Below are 26,943 nucleotides of genomic sequence, written 5' to 3' on the forward strand. Positions count from 1 at the left end.
CTTAGTCACAGGAAACAAAGGGTAATTATTGATGGCTGCCTTTGCGAATGGAAGGCTGTTTCAAGCTGTGTTCCACAGGGCTTGATGATAGGACCCATGCCGTTTTTGTATATTAACAATTTGAACTTGAACATCGTCCCCCAGCATGATAGGGAAATTTGTAGATGACACAAAAATTGCCCATGTCGAGGATAGTGTAGAGATAGCTATCAGTTATGATATAGATGGGTTGATAGAGTGGGCAGGAAAGTGGCAGGTGGAGTTCAAATCTAAGTGTGAGGTAATACATTTAGGGAGGTCAAACAGTAAAAGGGGATACACATTAAATGGGAATATACTGAAAGAGGTAGATGAAGTGAGAGGTACTGGCGTGCAAGTGCACAGGTCCCTAAAGGTAGCAATCCTGCTCATTTTGGATATTCATTTTCAAGATAGATTTCAAATGGAATCATTAAAAAAATATCTAAAAATGCAAGCATGGAAATACTGGAAAACACAAATAAAACCTGTATTATAAATACAGGCAGTATCTCCATTCAAGATTTGACTGTAGATTGTTGATCAGAATGCTGATCAGAATACTAGGTAAAATGTTATTTAGCAATGGGCTCAAATTATGAAATTTGAATAGGATGAATTGGATCGATAAATGAGGCAATTCAAATAATTCTGCCATTATTTGGGAAGAATGCACCAATTGGTAGAGAAGCTAAATTATTCCTCTCCACAATTTTGTGTCCGAGTTAAAGCATGTTTCTTGTACACTTCTGCTATATTTCAAATTATGTTGTTTAGAATATCCTTTAATGGTAACTAAAAATTATGTTTTTGACAGGCTACAGGATCAGTTTCTTGAAGCAGTTACTGCACAGCTAACAGTGATGGACCAATGCATTCAGCGATTTACAAAAGGAAAAACTGTCCCAATACCGCAAGCATTCCACTTTGAATTGCCAGAGAGAACTACTCTTACTACAGTAATATACCCTGCTGGGATCAGTGAAAAAGTTCTGGAACCGGAAAGAAAAGTATGGTTGGAACCCAGGTCACTTTTTCATTTATACAGTCTGTTTATTAAATACTAAAGTTGCAATTTATTTTTGTCAATTTTAGATTGATGACCAATTTTTATAAATTGCACAACCTGTCTTTTCACAGTTTCCAATATGTGCGTCCATTGGTTATTAATAGAAATTGGAATTTGGCATAACTCTGTCTCCTAAAATAAATGCCAATGGACCCACAGTAACAAACTGTAGTATGTGCCCAATTCACAATAAAATTCTTGGAAGCAGCGAAAATGCTTGTTTCTGAGTGACCAGAAATCACTTCCCTAGTTACTTCCTTCTAATTTTGCCTCTCGTACACTTCATACACCATGAATTGATCACCTTTCCAAATAAGAATCCATAAGACATTTTGAGGAAGATCGACCTGTACTTGCATTAGATATAAATTCCCCAATAGCTATTTTCAATTTTTCGGCCCTGCCATCAATTGTGAGTAATTGTCCTGATTTGGAGGGATTTGGTGAATATTCTGGCTGCAAGATTAAAAGTCAGATGACTGAGGTTCGGAATAGAGCCAGGCATCTGTGTCAGACTAATAGCTAAGCCCAACCTAGGGAGGTCTGCAGGACTGCTAACAATTGAACAGTTTACTTATTGAATCTTATTGAATGGTTAGATTATAAGGTTAGATTATAAGGTTAGATTAGAAGATAGGTTGCAGAACCTCAATGTATTTTCTTATGTTTAGAAGATTGAGGGACAATCTGATTGGGACGTTTAAATTGTTAAAAGGATATAATAGAATGGATGCAGAAAAATGATTTCATCTGGTGGCAGAATCAGAAATAAGGAACTTGAGTAACCTTGTACATGAATCACAGAACGTTAACATGCAGATACAGCAAGCAAATGGAAAGAAATTGATGCAATTGTTACTGTGAGCAAAGAACTCTCATTCCATTTGATTGGGCTTTGCTAAGACCATGGCATTGCGCCTGAGCCAATTGTGCCAGGAGCATTGTGGCAGAGGCCCAAATCAGGCTTCGTGCCAGGTGCAAACCGTATGCGAGTCACCTGACCCAAGGTGCCCGGTGTGATCTAGATCCTGTACAGTATTTAAATGATCCATTCCAGGGACAGTGCCTGGGTGCCAGGATGGCAGTGCCAAGGGCCGTGGGAGGCCCTCAGTGACCCCATAGCGGGGTACACTCACTTGGAGATGATGCCGATATATGCGTGGCGTGACACTGTCCGTGCATGGGTGGTGTGGGGGGGGGGGGAGGGGGGGGGGCTCAAGATCACGGCGCACCTTTGCAAATTGGTGTCCTGATCTCTGAGGAGCTGGAGAATTTAGTTGCCCACTGCTGAAAACATTCTTTGATCTAGACCAGTGAGAAACTCCCCAAGCCCCAAAAATGACCAAGTTTGGGTGAATGTAGGTCTGGATCTCACCCAAAGAACCGACGGAAAACACCCTGGCAAACCCGTCCAAATCAACTCTTAGTCATGACCCATATAATAATAATCTTTATTGCCACAAGTAGGCTTACATCAACACTGCAATGAAGTTACTGTGAAAAGCCCCTAGTCGCCACATTCCGACACCTGTTCAGGTGCGCCGATTTCCTCCCACAAAAAAAACCAGAAGACATTCTTGTTAGGTGAATTGCACGGCCAACCTCTTATCCAAAATTTGTTCTAAGGGTAGTATGTCCTTCCTTGGGTAGGGAGACCAAAAGTGCTCTCACAACATGCCCAGCATGTACACTGATATCGCAAACCGTGTAAGTCTGTGCTTTTGCCACTAAATAACAGAGGGGAGATTCCTCCATTTTCTAGTTGTAAGTAAGCAGGGCAAGGAACTATGAAGAATTGAAGATGGATCGTTTTGTTATAAAGAAGAGAGGGTCAGAGACAAACAGGCAGTAAGTGAATCCTGCTGGAGAGAGGTGTGCTGAAGAGTCCATGGCAGGACAGTGCCAGTGTTCGCTCTGTCCAGAGCTCCAGCCAACAAAGAAAAAACTGAAATCGGGAATAAAGCAATACAAGGATGATTTCTTGAGATATGGCTTTGTTAATTTTGCCAATGCTAATCAGGATGCAAAGCCCACATGTGTTATATGCAGGGAATTATCGGCAAATTATGGGCAAAAAAGAGGGGCTGTTTAGCACACAGCTAAATCGCTGGCTTTGAAAGCAGACCAAGCAGGCCAGCAGCACGGTTCGATTCCCGTAACAGCCTCCCCGAACAGGCGCCGGAATGTGGCGACTAGGGGCTTTTCACAGTAACTTCATTTGAAGCCTACTCGTGACAATAAGCGATTTTCATTTCATTTTCATTTCATTTAAAACCCCCAAAACTTCAAAGGCATTTGAAGACGAAGCATGGCGAGTTTGAGGGCAAACGGTTGATTTTTTCAAAGGATGCATTGAGAACTTAAATCATCAGCTGAAGTTGATTGGCTTCAGATAGCCAAGTGGCAAAAGGCAATACCCAATGGACAGAGAAAACCTGACTGGGCAGCGGGAAGTCATCTATGCTAACACTGCATTTCTTAGAGAGTGAGAGCCACACAGCACAGAAAGAGGCCCTTCTGCTTACCGAGTCTGCATCGGCCATCAAGCACCTATTTACTCTAATCCCATTTTCCAGCACTTGGTGCGTAGCCTTATATGCTATGGCATTCCAACTGCTCATCTAAATTCTTGTTCAATGATGTGAGGGTCCCCTCTACCACCCTTTCAGGCAGTGAGTTCCAGATTCCCACAGCGCACCAGCTGTCGCCGAACCCGCATTTTATACAGCTCCATCAGAATCTCCCTGCTCTTATATTCTATGCCTTGAATAATAAAGGCAAGTATCTCATATGCCTTCTTAACCACCTTATGGTGTTCAGTTTGGGTTTTCTTACCTGAGAAAGGACATACTGGCACTGGAGGGTGTGCAGGGGAGATTCACTAGGTTAATCCCAGAGTTGAGGGGGTTGGATTACAAGGAGAGGACGAGTAGACTGCGATTGTACTCGTAATTCAGAAGGTTGCCGGGGGGGGGGGGGGAATCTTATAGAAACATATAAAATTATGAAGGGAATATATAGGATAGATGCGGGGAGGTCATTTCCACTGGCGGGTGAAAGCAGAACCAGGGGGCATAGCATCAAAATAAGGGGAAGTAGATTTAGGACGGAGTTTCGGAGGAACTTCTTCACCCAAAGGGTTGTGAGTCTATGGAATTCCCTCCCAGTGAAGCAGGTGAGGCTCCTTCATTAAATGTTTTCAAGGTAAAGGGATGTGGTGATCCTCATGTATAAATCACAAAAAACTAGCATGCAGATTTAGGAGGTAACTGGGAAGGCAAATACAATGTTGCCCTTTATTTCAAAGGGAAAGGAACAAAAAAATCTTTAAGTCATGTTGAAATTGTACAAGGCATTAGTTAGACCACACCCAGAATACTGTAAACAAGAGGCAGTCTAGAAAAAGTTGACTAGGTTAACTCTGGGTTTTGAAGGATTTTCTTATGAGGAAAGATTGAGTCGATTGGACCTATACTCATTGGAGTTTAGAAAAATGAGAAGTGACCTTATTGAGACATAGGATCCTCAGGGGACTTGACAGGGTAGATGCTGAAAGGATGTTTCAGCCTGTGACAGAGAAGAGGAAGAATTTCTTATCTCAGAGGGTAACAAATCTAGAATGTTTTTTTACCGCAGAGAGATTTAGAGGCAGGGTCATGGAAACATCATGCCTTTTGGCACATCACGCCTGCACTGACAAAAAAACTATTCTAATGTACACTAATCCCACTTCCTAATATTTGCTGCTACATCCAGCCGTTAATAGTGGTGGAGAATTAAACAACTCACTGGAGGAGGAGGCTCCACAAATATCTCCATCCTCAATGATGGAGGAGCCCAGCACATCAGTGCAATAGACAAGGCTGAGGCATTCACAACAGTCTTCAGCCAGAAGTGTCAAGTGGATGAGCCATCTCGGTCTCCTCCGGAGGTCCCCAACATCACAGTTGTCAGTCTTCAGTCAATACGATTCACTCCACATGATATCAAGAAATGGCTAAAGGCACTGGATACTGCAAAGGCTATGGGTCCTGACAATAATACTTAAGACTTATGCTCCAGAATTTGCTGCACCCCTAGGCAAGCTGTTCCAGTATATCTACAACACTAGCATCTATTCAGCAATGTGGAAGTTGTCCAGGTGTGTCCTGTACACAAGAAAGAGGACAAACTCAACCCAGCCAATGGCAGCCTTATCTTTGGCCCTATGTGTAATGACGAGTTATGACTTCCTGCCCGCCCCCAACACGAAATGCATCATGCTCCACATGCTCACATAAATAATGAACTGAACAACAGGGGGTTGCGCATGTTCAGCCAATCTGCCATGCAGTGGAATCACTCTGACGTCCTCACCTGCCACCGAACGTAGACTTCAGAGTGGAAGATTCCAACCTTTGTATTTTCTGCATGATATCGACATGGAGTTCAAGTTCTAAAATTTTGTGACGTGTAGAGTAGCAGCCCCAGTAACTGCCAGATATGTGGCTGTGCTCTGATATTAGCTTGGTTATGGGAAAAATAACCAACACATTGCAGAAATTAGAGCCTTATGGGTTTTTGGTTGTGGTTTAGGCTTGAACTGTTTGTTCAATTTGTAAAGTAATATTATTTCAGGATTCTTATCATCAGATTACGGGGCAGCACGGTAGCATGGTGGTTAGCATAAATGCTTCACAGCTCCAGGGTCCCAGGTTCGATTCCCGGCTGGGTCACTGTCTGTGCGGAGTCTGCACGTCCTCCCCGTGTGTGCGTGGGTTTCCTCCGGGTGCTCCGGTTTCCTCCCACAGTCCAAAGATGTGCGGGTTAGGTGGATTGGCCATGCTAAATTGCCCGTAGTGTCCTAAAAGGTAAGGTTAGGGGGGGGGGGGGGGGTTGTTGGGTTACAGGTATAGGGTGGCTACGTGGGTTTGAGTGGGGTGATCATTGCTCGGCACAACATCGAGGGCCGAAGGGCCTGTTCTGTGCTGTACTGTTCTATGTTCTATGTTCTAGATTAAATGTTATGCATTTTTAATGTGCCCAGGTGCTGCATGGTGAACTTGGACTCGACAATAAACCCTATCTCCGCCGCTCCATGACTTTTTGTTTTCCAACTGACGAGAACAAATTTAAGTACCTGAAAAATGTACATAGGTTTATTGCTCCTCTCAATCCTGACGAGTTCAAGGTACATATCTAAATTTACAATAATCATTCTTTTACCATTTCTTTCTTTCTTAATATATATTTAATTTTGACCCCCCAATCTTATCCACCTTTCCTGCACCTTTCTCCTCTTTGCTTCCCCCTTCCCCTCCCCCACATCTACAGTTCATCCTCTGATGTTAGTTTCCCTGCTGTTTGACCTTTCACATCTTTTGTTCTCCCTGGGGACTGCCATTAGCACTCTTCCCCCTGGTTTCTGTGACCATTAGCACCCGGTCTCCGTGGTTTATGTGGCAATGACTCATCTTTCATTCTCACTCCACAGTATAAATATTTCCCACTTTCTCTGTCTGTTAGCTTTGACAAAGAGTCATCGGACTCAAAACATTAGCTCTTTTCTCTCCCTACAGATGCTGCCACACTTGCTGAGATTTTCCAGCATTTTCTCTTTTATTTTTTACAATAATATATATTGTTTAAGTGGAGTTAAAATAACCCGAATAACAGAATTATTTGTTGTTACAAACATTTTGATGTTGCTGAAATAAGTTATTGGTTGGGACAAGAAATGGGATAAGAGCTCATTATGTTGGGGGTAGAATATTAGCATGGATGGAGGATATAGGCAGGTTAGATGAATGGGCAAAAACTTGCAGATGGAATATAATGTATAAAAATGTGAAGTTATGCACTAAGATATGAAGAATAAAGGAACTGATTATTTAAATGGAGAAAGACTGCAGAAAACTGTAGCACAGGGATGTGGTGATCCTCATGCGTAAATCACAAAAAAACTAGCATGCAGGTTCAGCAGGTAACTGGGAAGGCAAATAAAATGTTGCCCTTTATTTCAAAGGGAAAGGAACAAAAAAATCTTTAAGTCATGTTGAAATTATACAAGGCATTAGTTAGACCACACCCAGAATACTGTAAACAAGAGGCAGTCTAGAGAAAGTTGACTAGGTTAACTCTGGGTTATGAAGGATTTTCTTATGAGGAAAGATTGAGTCGGTTGGACCTATACTCATTGGAGTTTAGAAAAATGAGAAGTGACCTTATTGAGACATAGGATCCTCAGGGGACTTGACAGGGTAGATGCTGAAAGGATGTTTCAGCCTGTGACAGAGAAGAGGAAGAATTTCTTATCTCAGAGGGTAACGAATCTAGAATTTTTTTTACCGCAGAGAGATTTAGAGGCAGGGTCTTGGAAACATCATGCCTTTTGGTACATCACGCCTGCACTGACAAAAAAACTATTCTAATGTACACTAATCCCACTTCCCAATATTTGCTGCTACATCCAGCCGTTAATGGTGGTGGAGAATTAAACAACTCACTGGAGGAGGAGGCTCCACAAATATCTCCATCCTCAATGATGGAGGAGCCCAGCACATCAGTGCAATAGACAAGGCTGAGGCATTCACAACAGTCTTCAGCCAGAAGTGTCAAGTGGATGAGCCATCTCGGTCTCCTCCGGAGGTCCCCAACATCACAGTTGTCAGTCTTCAGTCAATACGATTCACTCCACATGATATCAAGAAATGGCTGAAGGCACTGGATACTGAAAAGACTATGGGCCCTGACAATAGTACTGAAGACTTATGCTCCAGAACTTGCTGCACCCCTAGGCAAGCTGTTCCAGTATATCTACAACACTAGCATCTACTCAGCAATGTGGAAAGTTGTCCAGGTGTGTCCTGTACGCAAGAAAGAGGACAAACTCAACTAAGCCAATGACAGCCTTATCAGTCTACTCTCCATCATTAGTAAAATGATGGAAGGAGTCAGCAACAGTGCCATCAACTGGCACTTACTTAGCAATAACCTACTCACGGACACTCAGTTTGGGTTCTACCGGGGTCACACAGCTCTTGACCCCATTACAGCCTTGGTTCAAAGATGCACAAAAGAGCTGAATGCCAGAGGTGAGGTGAGAGTGACTGCCCTTCATATTGAAACAGCATATGATCGAGTACGGCATCAAGGAGCCCTAGCTAAATTGGAGTCAATGGGAATCGGAGAAAACTCTCCACTGGTTGGAATCATACTTGGCATAAAGGAAGATGGTTGTGGTGGTTGGAGATCAATCATCTCAACTCCAGGACATCACTGCAGGAGTTCCTCAGGATAGTGTCCTTGGCCCAACCATCTTCAGCTGCTTCATCAATGTCCTTCATCATAATGTCAGAAATGGGGATGTTTGTGGATGACTGCACAGTGTTCAGCACCATTTGTGAATCTGCAGATAATGACGCAGTCCATGTCCAAATGCAGCAAGACGTGGATAATGTCCAGGCTTGGGCTGACAAGTGGCAAGTTATATTCACGCCATACAAGTACCAGGCAATGACCGCCAGAGCCCCATGACATTCAATGGCATTAGCATTGCTGAATCCCCCACGATCAATATCCTGGGGTTATCATTGATCAGAAACTGAACTGGACTAGCCACATTAATATTGTAGCTACCAGGGCAGGTCGAAGATTAGGAATCGTACAGCAAGTAACTCACCTCCTGAAACCCCCCCCCCCCAATACCTGTCCACCATCTATGAGGCACCAGTCAGGAGTGTAATGGAATACTCTCTACTTGCCTGGATGAGTGCAGCTCCAACAACTCTCAAGAAGCTCGACACCACCCAGGACAAAGCAGCTCACTTGATTGCTATCCCTTCCACAAACATTCAAACCCTCCACCACCGACGAACAGTGGCAGCCATCTACAAAATGCATAGCAGTTACTCACCAAGGTTCCTTAGACAACACCTTCCAAACCTACGACAACTACCATCTAGAAGGACGAAAGCAGCAGATACCTGGGAACCCACCACTTCGAGGTCCCCCTCCAAGTCACTCGCTGCTGCCGCTCCTTCACTGTCGCTGAGGCAACGTGCTGGAACTCCCTCCCTAACAGCACATTGGGTGTACCTACACCTCAAGGACTACAGTGGTTCAAGAAGGAAACTCACCACCACCTTCTGAAGGGCAACTAGGGATTGGCAATAAATGCTGGCCAACCAGCGATGCTCACATCCCATAAATGAATAAAAAAATTTGGACCATTACCTTGAATGTTATGACATTTCAAATGCTCATCAAAGTACTTTTTAAGGACTGTAAGGTTTCCTGCCTCAACTATCCTCCCAGGCAGTGCATTCCAGATTCCCACCACCATCTGGGCCAAATAATGTTTCCTCAAATCCCCACTAAATATCCTTAGTGGAATTCTCTGTCGGTACGATCTGCCGGTCCGCCAGAAGCCCACCCATGCCCACGGGTTTCCCAATAGTGTGGGGTGGCCACAATGGGAAACCCCATTGGCCGGCTGCAGAAACGGAGAATCCTGCTGCAGGGAAGGCGCGCTGCGCTGGAATACGTGGCTGGTGGACCGGAGAATCCCACCCCCTGCCTTTCACCTTAAAATCGTATCCCCTAGTTACTGAATCTTCAACTAAGGGGAACAGCTGCTTTCTATCAACCCTGTCTATGCCCCTCAATCTTAATACACCTCAATCAGGTCCTCGCTCAGCCTTATCTGCTCTAAAGAAAACAATCCGAGCTTATCCAGTCTCTTATCCAAGCTAAAATGTTCCATCCCAGGCAACATCATGGTGAATCTTCTCTGCACCATCTCTCATGCAATCTCATCCTTCCTATAGTGCGCTGACCAGATCTGAACACAGAACTCCAGATGTGACCTAACCAAAGTCTTGTACAGCTCCAACATACCCTCCCTACTCATATAAATCTATGCCATGACTGATAAAGGCCAGTGTCCCTTATGCCTTCTGTCCCTATTAATCTGTATTGCCACCTTCAAGGATCTGTGGACAAGCACCCTAAGATCCCTCTGTTCCCCTGAGCTTCCTGCTGTCCGGCCAATGATTGAGTACTCCCTTGTCATGTTACCTCACTTCACACTTTTCAGGATCAAATTCCATCTGCCCCTGATCTGCTCATCTGACCAACCCATCTATATCCTCCTGTAACCTAAGGCCTTCTTCTTCATTGTCAATCCACCCCGCCAATATTTGTGTCACCTGCAAACCTTATCATCCCCCCTACATTTTCTTTTATATTATTAATAGATATCACAAACAATAAAGGACCCAGCACTGATCCCTGTGGTATGCCACTGGACACCAGCCTCTGGTCAAACAAACAGCCTTCTATCACCACCATCTGTCTCCTATCACTAAGCCAATTTTAGATCCAACTTGCCATGTTACCATGGTTCTCATGTGCTTTTACCTTCTTTATCTTTATCCCCCATGTAGGCCCTTGACATATAAACCACATCAACCTCACTGCCCTCATCTACACACCCTCTCAGAAAGTTCAATCAAATTTATTAAGCATGACTGCCCTCTGACAAAGCCACACTGACTGTCCCTGATAAAACTTCCCCTCTCCCAATTGGAGATTGATTCTATAATTCAGAATTTTCTCCAATAATTTCCCTACCTATGATGTGAAACTTTCTGGTCTGTAATTCCCTGGTTTATCAACGTGACCCTTCTTGAAAAGTGGAAGCACATTAGCCTTCCTTTAGTACCTTCCCTGCGAGCAGAAAATAATTAAACATTTGAGTCAGAGTCCCTGTAATATCCTCCGTTCCTTCCCACCACAGCCAGGGATACACTCATCTGGGCCTCAGGATTTGTCCTGAGAGAAAGAAAAATCTACATGGCGGCCCCACCGTGCCGACTTCAAGATCCAACCCCAGGAGCACTCAGGGAGGAAAAAAACCACGGGACCCAGCCCAATCTGCCCCAGGAAGCCCCTGCCCACGACCCAGGACCCCAGAAATGGCGGAGACCGCGCGCGAGGACCCGAATGCACTGCAAGGTATTCCGGTGCCCGCAGAACGCCGGGACCCATCTGGATCGCAAACTCACCCCCCTTGCAACCCCTCTACCTCAACCAGCGCCCGGGACCCTGCCAGACACAACCACCTACCTTCCACAAGGGCTGACGTCTCCCATCGGATCCCAGGATCATCCAGCAGCAGCCGCCAACCGAGGAAGCGAGAGAAACGCAGCGGTCTGCAGGTTAGACTGAAGCAACGCGGTTTCAAGACCCCTCTCCCCAGCATACTCCTGGCAAACGTCCAAGCGATTGAAAACAAACTGGATGAACTTAACACCAGACTTACCTCTCAGAGGGAAGTAAAAGACTGCTGTGTGCTCTGTTTCACAGAGACATGGCTCACCCCCATCTCACCGGACTCTGCCATACAACCTGAAGGCTTCTCTATTCACCGGGAGGACCGCACGGCATCTTCAGGCAAAGCGAAGGGTGGAGGGGTTTGCCTCCTCATCAACTCCTCCTGGTGCTTAGATGTGGCGACCCTGGGGACCTACTGCTCCCTAGACCTGGAATACTTGACCATAAAGTGCCGCCCATACTATCTTCCACGTGAGTTCACTTCAGCCATTATCACAGCGGTCTACATTCGACCCCAGGCAGAAGTGAGGAAGGCGCTGGACGAATTGTACACAGTCATAAACAACTACGAAACAGAACACCCGGAGGCCTTGTTCAGCGTGGCCGGAGACTTTAACAAGGCCAATCTCAAGAGTGTACTGCCAAAATTCCACCAGCACATCTCCTGTCCCACCAGGGGCGACAACACTCTTGACCACTGCTACTCAAAAATCAAGAGCGTCTACCGTTCAATCCCCCAACCGCATTTTTGGAAATCAGACAATAAGACTGTGCTCCTTCTCCCGGCTTACAAGCAGAAACTCAAGAGGGTGAATCCAGCTAAGAAGGTTGTGCAGTGCTGGTCCGAGAGACAGAAGAGCTCTTACGTGACTGCTTAGAGACAGTGGACTGGTCCATATTTAAGAACTCAGCGACTAACTTAAATGAGTATGCCACAACCGTCACAGACTTCATCAGCAAATGTGTGGACGACTGCGTGCCAGAGAAAGTAGTACGTACGTTCCCCAACCGGAAACCATGGCTCAACCGCGAGATTGACTCCCTACTGAAGGACAGATTTCATAGAATTTACAGTGCACAAGGAGGCCATTCGGCCCATCGAGTCTGCAGCGGCTCTTGGAAAGAGCACCCTACCCAAGCCCGTACCTCCACCCTATCCCCATAACCCAGTAACCCCACCTAACATTTGGACCCTAAGGGAAATTTAGCATGGCCAATCCACCTAACCTGCACATCTTTGGACTGTGGGAGGAAACCAGAGCACCCAGAGGAAACCCATGCACACATGGGGAGAACGTGCAGACTCCACAGAGACAGTGACCCAAGGCAGGATTCGAACCTGGGACCCTGGAGCTGTGAAGCATTTGTGCTAACCACTATGCTACATGCTGCCCTGAGGTGTTCAAGGCAGGCGACCCTGTCCTATACTAGAAATCCAGGTACGACCTCCGCAAAGCCATCCAAGATGCCAAGAGAGAATATCAAACTAAGCTAGAGTCACAGACAGACTCTCGGTGGTTGTGCAAGGACTAAACAACATAACGGGCTACAAAGCGAAGCCGAGCAGTATCTCTGGCAGCAACGCACCCCTCCCCAATGAACTTAATGCATTCTATGCTCGGTTCGAGCAGGTAACCAACAATCTGCTGTCGAGTGCCCTAGCAGCCCATAATTCACCCATACCCACCATCATAGCTTCCGAAGCCAGATCGGCCTTCCTGAAAGTGAACCCACGGAAGGCGACGGGCCCGGACGGGATCCCTGGTCGTGCACTCAGAGCCTGTGCAGACCAGCTGGCAGAGGTATTCACAGACATCTTTAACCTGTCCCTACTCCACTCCGAGGTCCCCACCTGCTTCAAGAAGACCACCATCATACACCAGAACCAGGCAACGTGCCTCAATGACTACCACCCGGTGGCCCTGACGTCAGTTATAATGAAGTGCTTCGAGAGGCTGATCATGAAGTGCATCACCTCCATACTCCCGGAACGCCTTGACCCACTTTAATTCGCATACCGTCGCAACCAGTCCACATCAGACGCCATTTCCCTGGCCCTACACTCATCCCTAGAGCATCTTGAAAACAAGGACTCCTACATCAGACTGCTATTTATTGACTACAGCTCCGCCTTCAACACCATAATCCCAGCCAAGCTCTTATCAAAGCTCCAAAACATAGGACTTGGCTCTCCACTCTGCAACTGGATCCTTGACTTTCTGACCAACAGACCACAATCAGTAAGAATGAACACCAACACCTCCACAATAATCCTCAATACCGGTGTCCCACAAGGCTGCGTACTTAACCCCCTACTCTACTCCCTGTACACACACGACTGCATGGCAAAACTTGGTTCCAACTCCATCTACAAGTTTGCTGATGATACGACCATAGTGTGCCAGATCTCGAATAACGACGAGTCAGAATACAGGAGGGAGATAGAGAACCTAGTGGAGTGGTGTAACAACAACAATCTCTCCCTCAATGCCAGCAAAACTAAAGAGCTGGTCATCGACTTCAGGAAGCAAAGTACTGTACACACCCCTGTCAGCATCAACGGGGCCGAGGTAGAGATGGTTAGCAGTTTCAAATTCCTAGAAGTGCACATCGCCAAAAATCTGTCCTGGTCCACTCATGTGAAAAAAAATGAAAATCGCTTATTATCACGAGTAGGCTTCAATGAAGTTACTGTGAAAAGCCCCTAGTCGCCATATTCCGGCGCCTGTCCAGGGAGGCTGGTACGGGAATCGAACCGTGCTGCTGGCCTGCTTGGTCTGCTTTAAAAGCCAGCGATTTAGCCCAGTGAGCTAAACCAGCCCCTATGTCGATGTCAATGCTATCACCAAGAAAGTACAACAGCGCAGCACCTATACTTCCTCAGGAAACTAAGGAAATTCGGCATGTCCACATTAACCCTTACCAACTTTTACAGATGCACTATAGAAAGCATCCTATCGGACTGCATCACAGCCTGGTATGGCAACTGCTCGGCCCAGGACCACAAGGAACTTCAGAGAGTCGTGAATACCGCCCAGTCCATCACACGAACCTGCCTCCCATCCATGGACTCCAGCTACACCTCCCGCTGCCGGGGGAAAGCGGGCAGCATAATCAAGGATCCCTCCCACCTGGCTTACTCACTTTTCCAACTTCTTCCATCGGGCAGGAGATACAGAAGTTTGAGAACACGCACAAACAGACTCAAAAACAGCTTCTTCCCCACTGTCACCAGACTCCTAAATGACCCTCTTATTGACTAACCTCATTAACACTACACCCTGTATGCTTCATCCAATGCCAATGCTTATGTAGTTACATTGTATATCTTGTGTTGCCCTATTATGTATTTTCTTGTATTTTCTTGAATTTTGTTTAATTCCCTTTTCTTCCCATGTACTGAATGATCTGTTGAGCTGCTTGCAGAAAAATATTTTTCACTGTACCTCGGTACACGTGACAATAAACATATCCAATCCAATCCAATCCACTTTTAAGACCTCCCAAACCTCCAGTACCTCCTCATTCCCCATGTCAAACTGCTCAAGAGCCTCATAATTTCCCTGTCTGAATTGTGTACCGACATCCTACTTCTCCAAAGTTAAGACAGATGTGGAGTATTCGTTTAACATCGTACCAATATCATCCAGCTCGACACATAGGTTACCCCCTTGGTCTCTACTCTTTCCCTGATTCTCCACCTCCCCTCGATATACTAATGAATATCTCGGGGATTTTCTCTAATCTTACTGGCCGGTGCTTTTTAATTGTCCCTCTTTGCTCTCCTAATTGCTTTTTTGAGTTCCACCCCCCCCTCCCCACACCCCCCGCACTTGCTATACTCCACGAGGACCTCGATAAATTTGTTCCCTTTGTACCTGTTAAAAGCTCAGTGAAGTTGCCTCAGCGAATTGTCCACGTATCTGCTCCTCTATTTGACTATTTGGTGGTCTATAATACACTCACAGCATTGTGACTGCTCCCTTTTTATTCCTAAACTCTACCCCCAGCAGTGAGCAGTGTGACTGCCCCACTTTTATTCCTACACCTTACCCACAAAGCTGCATTAGAAGACCCTTCCAAGATCTTGCCCCTCCTCACTCCAGACTCCTTAATTAACAACGCAACATCACCTTCTCTTTTACACTCGTTCCTGTCCTGCCTGAAGATCCTATACCGCGGAACATTGTGTTGCCAGTCCTGCCCCTCCTTTAACCACGTCTCTGGGATGGAAACATCACACCACGTGCCAAACACGCTCTTAACTCATTTGCCTTACTCATGATACTCCTGGCATTAAAGTAGAGGCCATTCATCCTTGCCTTAACTCACCTGAAACTCAACATGCTTTGTCCCTATTGCATTAATACTCTGTGTCCTCTCCCCCTGCCAAACTAATTTAAATTGTCTACAACAGTACTAGCAAACCCATCTGCAAGGATGTTCATCCCATTGTGGTTGAGGTGCAGACCGTCCCGCTTGTACAGGTCCCATCTTCTCCAGAAACGATCCCAGTGATCCAGAAATCTAAAGCCCTCAGCTGTTTCGGAATTGTTTTAACCAGATTATTTGTTAACTATACAACCTGCAGCAGGCCCAACCACTAGGAGTGACCACTTTCCTCAGCCCTAAAGAGACTTAATTATCTACCCTTTAGAATTTAAACCCTACTAAACAGTGGATATTATCAAAGAATTAACAGCTACTCGTACTAGATTCTAAGGCAAGAGATTGACCCTTAAACTTCCACACTTCCCAAACTACCAACTCCACTCACTGTTCAAGGCTGAGATAGTCAGATTTTTAACAGTAAGGGAATCAAGATTTATGGGTATAAGACGGGAAAGTGGAGTTGAGAATTATCTATTCAGACTAGCCATGACCTCATTGAATGGTGGAGCAGATCGATGGGCCAAATGCCCATATGTCTGACAGTCTATTATATGTTGACTCAATTATATGAAACTCTGATCTTACAGAAATTTTACTTACTTTGGAACAGGTTTATCTTGTGCATGGATCCTACACCTTTCACCACTGCTTGCAGGATGATTCAAATGACGTTGGATGGGGTGTTCCATACCGTTGTATACAAGTCATTATCTCCTGGTTCAACTATCAGGGATACATTAACATACCTTTGCCTACAGTAGAGGAATTACAGGACGTATGATCATTTTAAATCAATGTTTTTTACACTTGTCTAAGCTTACTTATAAGAATCCATTAAAAACATAGTTCTCATTTATTTAAAAGGGTTCTGTGTAGCTGTCATATAACATAGCACAGTGACAAAATCATTTTGTGAAAAACGCGGTTGCTGCACGATCAGATAATTTAAGCGTGCGAATAGCAAATTATATAGCTATATTTTCTAAATGTTTTAATAAAATTTGATAGGAGAGCTTTCAGCAAGTGGAGGAATGCCTGGCTCTTCTGATGGCAGAGACGATGAGGGTTTGTCACAACCCCACAAGTCAAATTAAGTAACCTAACACATCACAAGAGGCTTTCAGACCATTAGCATCTCTGTACACCTTTTTGTTCTAAATGGAGACATAGCTATGTTGGGATGAGAAGCCAAACTTGGACCCCAGGGAAATACGGTTGGAAGGGTGATTTGGATTGAGAAGATTTGCTCATGTTTCTGAGAGTTTAAGGAAACAGGGGCAGTAAACTGGGGTACAGATTGTGGTGAGAAAGGTAGAAGGTAACTTCTGGGTGGGAGGGTGAGCTGTGAGGAGGATGAAGAGATACTTCAGTGTGATTTGGACAAGTTGAGTGAGTGGGCAAATGAATAGTTGATGCAGTATAATTTGGATAAATGCAAGGTTGTCCGCTTTGATGGCAAAAACAAGAAGATAAGACGATTATTTGAATCACCATAAATTAGGAGAGGGGAATGTGCAACGAGACCTGGGTGTCCTTGTACACCAGTCACTGAAGGGAAGCATGGAGGTACAGCAAATGGTATATTGATCTTCATTTCAAGAGAATTTGAGTACAGGGGCAAGGACGTCTTATTGCAATTATACAAAGCCTTGAAGAAGCAGCACCTGGAATATTGTATGCAGTTTTGGTCTCCATATCTGAGGAAGGATGTTCTTGCTTGAGAGGGAGTGCAGCAAAGGTTTACTAGATTGATTCCTGGAATGGTGGGACATGTATGAGGAGAGTATGAATCGGGAATCTGTTAGGATTGTATTCGCTGGAGTTCAGAACAATGAGGGGGGAATCATAAAGAAACCTATAAAATTCTAATAGGACTAGACAGGATAGATGCAGAAAGAATGTTCCCAATGGTGGGTGCATCCAGAACCAGGGGTCACAGTCCGAGGATATGGGGTCGCCTATTTAGGACAGAGATGAGGAGAAATTCCTTCACCCAGAGAGTGGAGAGCCTGTGGAATTTGTTATCACAGGAAGTAGTTGAGGCCAAAACATTGTGTGCGAGATACTCCATTCCTGAGACTAAGTGTTGATGTCGGGCAGGATTTGTGACTTTCACAACAGGTTTTGTGTTGCTTGTTTTGTATTAAAAAAAGAGAAGGGGGGGGGGGGGGGGGGGGGGGGGGGGGGGGGGAGGAAGACCCATTTTCTGCTATGTATTATGACATTTATTTTTTACTTCCTGATTTTTTTTTCTGTGTGCACATTTGTTGGTATATCATGTATAAAAGTCAATAAAAACATTTTTAAAACGTTTGCGCGTGACATGAAGATTGGCGGGGTTGCTGATAGTGTGAAGATACAACAGGAGATAGATAGATTAGAGGTTTAGTCACAGAATGGCAGATGAATTTTAATCCAGACAAATGCAAGGTGATGGATTTTGGACAATCAAACCTAAGTATGAATTATACTGTAAATGGCAGAACCCTTAGGAATATTAACATACAGAGGGATCTGGGAGTGCAGGTCCACAATTCCCTAAAAGTGGCAGCACAGGTGGTCAAGGTGATTAAGAAGGCATATGACTTGCTTGCATTCATCAGCCAGGGCACTGAGTACCAAGAGTTGGCAAATCATGTTGCAGCTGTATAAAACCTTGGTTAGGCCGCTTTTGGAGTATTGCGTGCAGTTTTGGTCACCACATTATCAGAAGGACATGGAAGCTTTGGGCAGAATGCAAAGAAGGTTCACCGGGATGTTGCCCTGGTCTCGAGGGTGTTGGCTATGAGGAGAGGTTGAATAGACTAGGATTGTTTTCACAGGAAAGATGGAGGCTGAGGGGAGACCTGATAGAGGTCAACAAATTATGAGAGGCATAGACAGGGTGGATAGTCAGAGGCTTTTTCCAAGGGTGGAAGTGTCAATTACAAGGGGGCACAGGTTCAAGGTGAGAGGGGGAAAGTTTAAGGGAGATGTGCGGGTAAGTCTTTCACACGGCGAGTGGTGGGTGCCTGGAACGTGCTGCCAGACGATGTGGTGGAAGCAGGCACATTAGCAACATTTAAAAGGCATCTGGATGGGTACATGACTGGAAAGGAGATAGAGAGATACGGACCGAGTAAGGGCAGAAGGTTTTTTTTTAGTTAGGACATCATGATCGGCACAGGCTTGGAGGGCCGAAGGGCCTGTTCCTGTGCTGTACTTTTTTTTGTTCTTTGTTCTAACTATTCTAATCTCATTTTTCAGTAATTTTCCCACAGCCTTGTATGACTTGACATTGCAAGTGCGCATTTAAATACTTAAATGTTTTGAGGGTCTCTGCCTCCACCACACTTTCAGGCAGTGAGTTCCAGACTCCCACCACCCTCTGGGTGAAAACATTTTCCCTCACCTCCCCTCTAAACCTCCTGCCCTTTACCTTAGATCTATGCCCTCTGGTCATCGATCCTTCCAATAAGGGAAAGGTTTCTTCCTGTCTATCCATGCCCTCATAATTTTATACATCTCAATCATATCCCCCCTCAGTCTCCTCTGCTTCAAGGAAAACAACCCCAATCTATCTAATCTCTCTTCAGAGCTAAAACTCTCCGGCCCAGGCAACATCCTGCTAAATCTCCTCTGCACTCTTTCCAGTGATATCACATCCCTCCTATAATGTGGATTCCCGAACCGCACACTATACTTTAGCTGTGGCCCTACAAAGTTTTATACAGTTCCAGCATAACCTCCCTGCTCTTAAACTCTTTGCCTCGGCTAATAAAGGCATATATAGCATATGCCTTCTTAACCACTTTATCCATCTGCTTTGCTACCTTAAGGGATTGGTGTACATGTACTCCAAGACCTATCTGATCCTCGGTGCTTCCCAGGATCCTACCGTTCATCACATATTCCCTTGCCTTTTGTGTCCTGCCAAGTGCATCACTTCACACTTACCTGGACTGAATTCCATTTGCCACTGATCAGCCCATCTGACCACCCTGACAATATCCTCCTGTAATCTAAGGCTATCATTTTTGCAGTTTACCACCCTGCCAATTTTCATACCATCTGCAAACTTACTGATCAACCATAAGACCTGGGAGCAGAATTAGGCTATTCGGCCCATCGAGTCTGCTCCGCTATTCAATCATGGCTGATATTTTTCTCATTGCCATTCTCCTGCCTTCTCCCCATAACCCCTGATCCCCTTATTGATCAAAAACCTATCTATCTCTGTCTTAAAGACACTCAGTGATTTGGACTCCACAGCCTTCTGCGGCAAAGAGTTCCACAGATTCACCACCCTCTGGCTGAAGAAATTCCTCCCCATCTCTGTTTAAAGGATCGCCCCTTTAGTCTGAGATTGTGTCCTCTGGTTCTAGTTTTTCCTGCAAGTGGAAACATTCTCTCCATGTCCACTCTATCCAGGCCACGCAGCATCCTGTAAGTTTCAACAAGATCCCCCCTCATCCTTCTAAACTCCAATGAGTACAGACCCAGAGTCCTCAACCATTCCTCATAGGACAAGCTCTTCATTCCAGAGTTCATTCCAGAGATCATTCTTGTGAACCCCCTCTGGACCCTTTCCAAGGCCAGGACATCCTTCCTTAGATACGGGGCCCAAAACTGCTCACAATACTCCAAATGGGGTTTGACTAGAGCCTTATAGAGCCTCAGAAGTCTTGTACTCTAGCCCTTTCGACATGAATGCTAACATTGCATTTGCCTTCTAATTGCCGACTGAACCTGCACATTAACCTTAAGAGAATCGTGAACAGTCCCTTTGTGCTTCTGATTTCCTAAGCATCTTTCCATTGAGAAAATAGGCTACGCCTCCATTTCTCCTTCCAAAGTGCATAACCTCTCACTTTTCAACATTGTATTCCATCTGCCACTTCTTTGCCCACCCTCCTAGCCTGTCCAAGTCATTCTGAAGCCCGCCTGCTTCCTCAATACTACCTGCCCCTCTACAGGTCTTTGTATCATCTGCAAACGTAGCAACCGTACCTTCAGTTCCTTCCTCCAGATCATTAATGTATATTGTGAAAAGTTGTGCTCCCAGCACCAACCTCTGAAGTACACCACTAGTCACCGGCTGCCATCCTGAAAAAGACCCCTTTATCCCCACTTCCTGCCTTCTGCATTCATGTCCAAAACATTTATATAAAACACAACCAGCAAGGGCCCCAACACTGATTCCTGTGGATCTCACTGGATACAAGCTTCCATACAGAAAAACCTACCACTGCTTCCTGTTGCTCACCCAATTCTGGATCCAATTAGCCAAATGTCCTTGGATCCCAGAGGTTCTTAACCTTGGTACCAGTCTCCCATGTGGGACCTTATCAAAAGTGATGCTGAAGTCCAAGTAGACTATGTCAAAGTCATTCTGGTCACTTCTTCGAAAAATTCAATCAAGTTGTCAGAAATGACCTCCCCTTAACACAACCATGCTGACTGTTCTCGATTAATTCCTGCCTCTCCAAATGCAGATTAATGCAGGCAATAGATCTCTAATGCCACCTGTTGGTCGGAGGTAATACCTATAACTGTGTGCAACTATATACATTGATGTGTACATTCATATCATCACATCACAATTTGATTGAGTTTTTTGAAGTGGTAACCAAGAAGGTAGACCTATTTGTTCTAGAACTCTCCCCAACATCCTGCCATTAACTGAGTAAGTCCTGCCCCGATTCGATTTACCAAAATAAATCACCTCTCATTATCTAAATTAAACTCTGAATTAAACTCCATCTGCCATTCATCGGCCCATTAGCCCAATTGATCAAGATCCCATTGCAATCCTCGATAACCTTCTTCACTGTCCACTATGCTATCAATCTTGGTGTCATCTGCAAACTTACTAACTATGCTTCCTAAATTCTCATCAAAATCATTAATATAAACAACAGTGGAGGCAGCACAGATCCCTGAGACACACCGTTGATCACAGGCCTCCAGTTTGAAAAACAACCCTCTACAACCACCCTTTGTCTTCTGTCGTCAAGCCAATTTTGTATCCAATTGGCTACCTCACCCTGAATCTCATGAGATTTAACCTTATGCAACAACCTACCATGCTGCACCTTGTCAAAGGCCTTGCTAAAGTTCATGTAGGCAACGTCGACTGCATTACCCTCATCTACCTTCTTGGTTATCCCTTCAAAAAACTCAATCAAATTCATGAGATATGATTTTCCACTCACAAAGCCATGCTGGCTGTCCCTAATCAGTCCTTGCTTCTCTAAATGCCTGCAGATCCTGTCTCTCAGAATAGCTTCTAACAACTTACCCACCACAGACGTTAGGCTCACCGGCCTGTAGTACCCAGGCTTTTCCCTGTGGTGCTTCTTAAACAAAGGTAGAACATTTGCTACCCTCCAATCTTCAGGCCCCTCACCTGTGGCTGTTAACGATTCAAATAGCTCTGCTAGGGAACTCGCAATTTCCTCCCTCGCCTCCCACGGCATCCTGGGATACATTTAATCAGGATTTACCTATCTTAATGCATTTGAAGACTTCCAGCACCTCCTTCTTTGTAATATGTACACTCCTCAATATATGACTATTAATTTCCCCAAGTTCCCTAACATCCATGCCTTTCTCTACAGTAAATACTGATGAAAATATTCATTTAGATCTAACCTATCTCTTGTGGATCCGCACATAGATGACCTTGTAGATCCCTAAGAGTAATTTCTCCTGAATACACTTAACAAATTTACCTCCATCCAAGCCCCTTAGGCTATGGCTGTCCCAGTCAATGATGGGAAAGTTAAAGTCCCCAACTATTTTTCTTGCAGCTATCTGTAATCTCCTTAATTATTTCCTTCTCAATTTCCCACTGACTATTTGGTGGCCTGTAGTACAATCCGATCAAACTGATCTCTCCCTTGTTATTTTTCAGTTCTACCCATATAGACACAGAGGGCGAATCCTCGGATATATCCCCTCTCAGTACTGCCATGATATTCTCCCTAATCAAAAATGCAACTGCCCCTCCTCTCACCTCCTGTTCTATCTTTCCTAAAGCATCTGTACCCTGGAGCATTGAGCTGCCAGTCCTGCCTCTCCCTTAGCCGTGTTTCAGTAATAGCTAAACTCTCCCCAACAGCACTAGCAAACCCTACCCCTAGGACATTAGTTCCAGTCCTGCCCAAGTGCAGACCGCCCAGTTTGTACTGGTCCCACCTCCCCAAACCGGTTCCAATGTCCCAGGAATTTGAATCCCTCTCTCTCGCACCATCTCTCAAGCCATGTATTCATCTTATCTATCTCGACATTCCAATTCTGATTAGCATGCGGCACTGGTAGCAATCATGAGATTACTACCTTTGAGGTCCTACTTTTTAGTTTAACTCCTATCTCCCTAAATTCAGCTTGCAGGGCCTAATCACATTTTTTTACCTAGATAATTGGTGCCAATATGTACCAGTACAGCTGGCTGTTCATCCTCTCCTTCCAGAATGTCCTGCAGCCGCTCCAAGACATCCTTGACCCTTGCACCAGGGAGGCAACATACTATCCTGGAGTCTCGTTTGCTTCCGCAAAAATAATAATAATAATAATCACTTATTGTCACAAGTAGGCTTCAATGAAGTTACTGTGAAAAGCCTCTAATCGCCACATTCCGGCGCCTGTTCGGGGAGGCTGGTGCGGGAATGCCTGTCTATTCCCCTTCCCATTGAGTCCCCTATCACCATAGCTCTGCCACTCTTTTTCCTGCCCTCCTGCGCAGCAGAGCCAGCCACAGTGCCATGAACCTGGCTGCTGCCACCTTTACTTGGTGAGCCATCTCCCCAACAGTATCCAAAATGGCATATCTGTTTTGGAGGAAGATGACCGAGGGGAACCCTGAACTGCCTTCCTACGCTTCCTCTGTCTGCTGTCACCCATTTCCTATCTTCCTCAGTTATTTTTAAGTGTGACCAACTCCCTGAATGCACTATCCACGACTTCCTCAGCATCGTGGATGCTCCAAAGTGAATCTATCCACAGCTCCAGAGCCGCCAGGTGGTCTAACAGGAGCTGCTGTTGGACACGTGTCTTGCACGTGAAGGAGCCAGGGACTCTGGAAGGGTGCCTAAATTCCTTTTGTTTCTACTTGTGCTGTTAATTTATTAAGTTTGTTCTGAATGCTTTGTGCATTTAGAAACAAAGCTTTTAAATTTGTTCCATTGTTAAATTTCCCGACTCTTCTATAATGGGCAGCACGGTAGCATTGTGGATAGCACAATGGCTTCACAGCTCTAGGGTCCCAGGTTCAATTCCGGCTTGGGTCACTGTCTGTGCGGAGTCTGCACATCCTCCCCGTGTGTGCGTGGGTTCCTCCGGGTGCTCCAGTTTCCTCCCACAGTCCAAAGATGTGCTTCCTCGAAAAACAGGTGCTCTGTCTGACAGGATGATTAATAAACTGGATGTCCTGCAACTTTTGATGCCTAAAAAGTGTGCCTGTACTCAAGGAACATTAGCACCATTGAGGCAGCTGCTAACAAACAAACAGTAAAGAGCAGGGCTTCACCACTGAGGACCCTCTCGTGGCTGAAGGCTAAGTGTCTGGTTGGACGGCTCAGCATGACCCTCCTAACGTTGCTGGCAGAGGAGGTCTGGGGTCTAGGGGTTCTTGATCTGGCTGGGAGGGAGTGCGCAGAGCAAGGTTTCTCAGCATAACTGGCTCACTGGATTGCATTCTGAGAGAAGGCGGGAGAATCAGGGTAAGGCTTGGGAGATATGCCAAGATATGGGGGCAGCATGCTAGCACATTGGGTAGCACTGTTGCTTCACAGCGGCAGGATCCCTGGTTCGATTTCCAGCTTGGGTCACTGTCTGTGCGGAGTCTGCACGTTCTCCCTGTGTCTGCATGGGTTTCCTCCGCATGCTCCAGTTTCCTCCCACAAGTCCCGCAAGCCATGTTGTTAGGTGAATTGGACATTCTGAATTCTCCCTCTGTACCCGAACAGGCGCCAGAATGTGGTGACTAGGGGTTTTTCACAGTAACTTCATTGTAGTGTTAATGTAAGCCTACTTGTGACAATAAAGATTATTATTATTATAGCTGGTCCCGGGATGGAAGACCTAACTGAATGTAAGTTTCTCTCAAAGAACAAAGAACAATACAGGACAGGAACAAGCCCTTTGGCCCTCCAAGCCTGTACCGGCCATGATACTAAACTTGGCCAAAACCCTCAGCACTTCCTTGTGCCGTATCCCTCTGTAACCATCCTATCAATGTGCTGTGAAGATGTCTTTTGAACGCCGTTAATGTGCTGCTTCCACAACCTCCCCTGGCAATGCATTCCAGGCACTCACCACCCTCTGCGTAAAAAACCTGCCTTGCCCATCTCCTGTAAACTTTGCCCCATGGCCCTTAAACCTATGCCCCCTGGTGGCTGGTCCCTCCACCCTGGGAAAGAGTGCCTGCCCATCCGCTCTATCCATGCCCCTGATAATCTTGTCGACCTCTAACAGGTCACCTCTCAACCTCCGTCTTTCTAATGAAAACAGTCCGAGTCTATTCAGCCACTACAATAGCTAACACCCTCCAGACCAGGCAACATCCTGGTAAACGTCCTCTGCACCCTCTCCAAAGCCTCCACATCTTTCTGGTAGTGTGGCGACCAGAATAGTGCGCAATATTCCACGTGTCGCCTTACTAAGGTTCTATATAATTATAGAAAGCAACGTAGTCGACCAGAATGCTGGAAGCGTCATGGATCTGCCACATCGCACAGTTAGAGCATTGTACCCCGCTAAGTGACATTTAAGCACTAGTTAATTAATTCAAAATAATCACTTAAATCGTTATTAGATTAAGTTATGATTAACTATCTGGTCCCTGGCACCAGTTTTTTGCTGTAAAATTTGAATGCTCAATACTAATCTCTGCCCTCAGGTGTAGTTACTCATCTACCTAGTTAAGCAATTAGTTTAAATTCATTTTTTCAATGTTTTTATTTCAAATTTAACACTGATTTCCTATCAGCCAATCAAGTCACAGCTTTACTGTGATGTCAATTTGTTCCCCCTCCCACAATTTGAAAACACAAAGAGACAGAGACACAAATACCACTTACCTCCTGAGACTGCAGTCCCGATTTTTCCCACTCAGCTCCGCTCCCGATATGAAGGACTTACCTGCCTTACCTGCGACTCACCAATCAGTTCTCTCCCTTGTAGCCATCTGTAGCAGGTCAAGACCACTGCCTGGAAATTTGTGCAATAAATCAAGGGATAAAAAAACAACTCTTCCCCACTCAGCCTCAAATTGCCACCCAGCTTCAAATTCCCAAACTCACTCTTACATATAGAACATAGAACTGTACAGCACAGTACAGGCCCTTCGACCCACGATGTTGTGCCATTTATCCTAATCTAAGATCAACCCAACCTACACCCCTTCAATTTACTGCTGTCCATGTGCCTGTCCAAGAGTCACTTAAATGTCCCTCATGACGCTGAATCCACCACCTCTGCTGGCAGTGCATCTCACGCACCCACCACTCTCTGTAAAGAAACTACTTCTGACATCTCCCCTGTACCTTCCTCCAATCATCTTAAAACTATGTCCCCCTCATGACAGCCATTTCCACCCTGTGGAAAAGTGTTTGGCTATCCACTCTACCCATGCCTCTCATCACTTGTACACCTCTATCAATTGCCTCTCTTCCTTCTTCGCTCCAGTGAGAAAAGCCCTAGCTCCCTCAACCTTTCTTCATAAGACATGTCCTCCAGTCCAGGCAGCATCCTGGTACGTCTCTTCTGCACCCTCTCCAAAGCATCCACATCCTTCCTATAATGAGGCGACCAGAACTGGACACAGTATTCCAAGTGTGGTCCAACCAGGGGTTTATAAAGCTGCAGCTAAACCTCACGGTTCTTAAATTAAATCCCCCAGCTAATGAAAGCCAGCACACCATACGTTTTCTTAACAACCCTATCAACCTGGTGGCAACTTTGAGAGATCTATGTACGTTGAAGTAAAAAACTCACCACTACTCTTAGAATTCGCCAAAACCAAAAAGGATCAATAAGACATTCTAAATGGTGAACAGGGATTCTCACTCCCTGACTCCTTTGCAGACTTAGGTGGTTGCTATTCAGACCAAACTATATTTTCAAGTTATCCCCGGTATAACCCATACCTTCATAGAAAAATGTTATCTACTTACCACTTAGTACCATCGATCCTGGGTCCCACGTTGCTAAGTAAGTAAAGTAGACTTTGTAATAAACACTGTTTCAGGTTAAAACTTGAAGTTATTTTATTATTATTTTTTTTCTTTAAAAGATGCAGTCACTGTCTTTACAGAAAAGTAAAGATCTTGCTTCTGAATTCTCCTGGTTGGTTGAAAAGACCTTCAGGCCTACCTTGACAATCTCTC

The 26,943-nt window shown here is 45.2% G+C and overlaps 1 protein-coding gene across 1 annotated transcript in view; it reads left to right on the forward strand.

The window, feature by feature from the left end:
• LOC119970024 (ufm1-specific protease 2-like) overlaps window positions 1-26,943 on the forward strand; it is a 100,831-nt gene that overhangs the window by 44,406 nt on the left and 29,482 nt on the right. The window contains exons 6-8 of the mRNA XM_038803971.1: window positions 836-1,028; window positions 6,114-6,257; window positions 16,185-16,349. Coding sequence (XP_038659899.1) covers window positions 836-1,028; window positions 6,114-6,257; window positions 16,185-16,349 — 502 coding nt within the window. The remainder of the gene's footprint in view (window positions 1-835; window positions 1,029-6,113; window positions 6,258-16,184; window positions 16,350-26,943) is intronic.

This window comes from Scyliorhinus canicula, chromosome 8, assembly GCF_902713615.1.
Source record: "Scyliorhinus canicula chromosome 8, sScyCan1.1, whole genome shotgun sequence".
NCBI classification, from domain to species: Eukaryota; Metazoa; Chordata; class Chondrichthyes; order Carcharhiniformes; family Scyliorhinidae; genus Scyliorhinus; species Scyliorhinus canicula.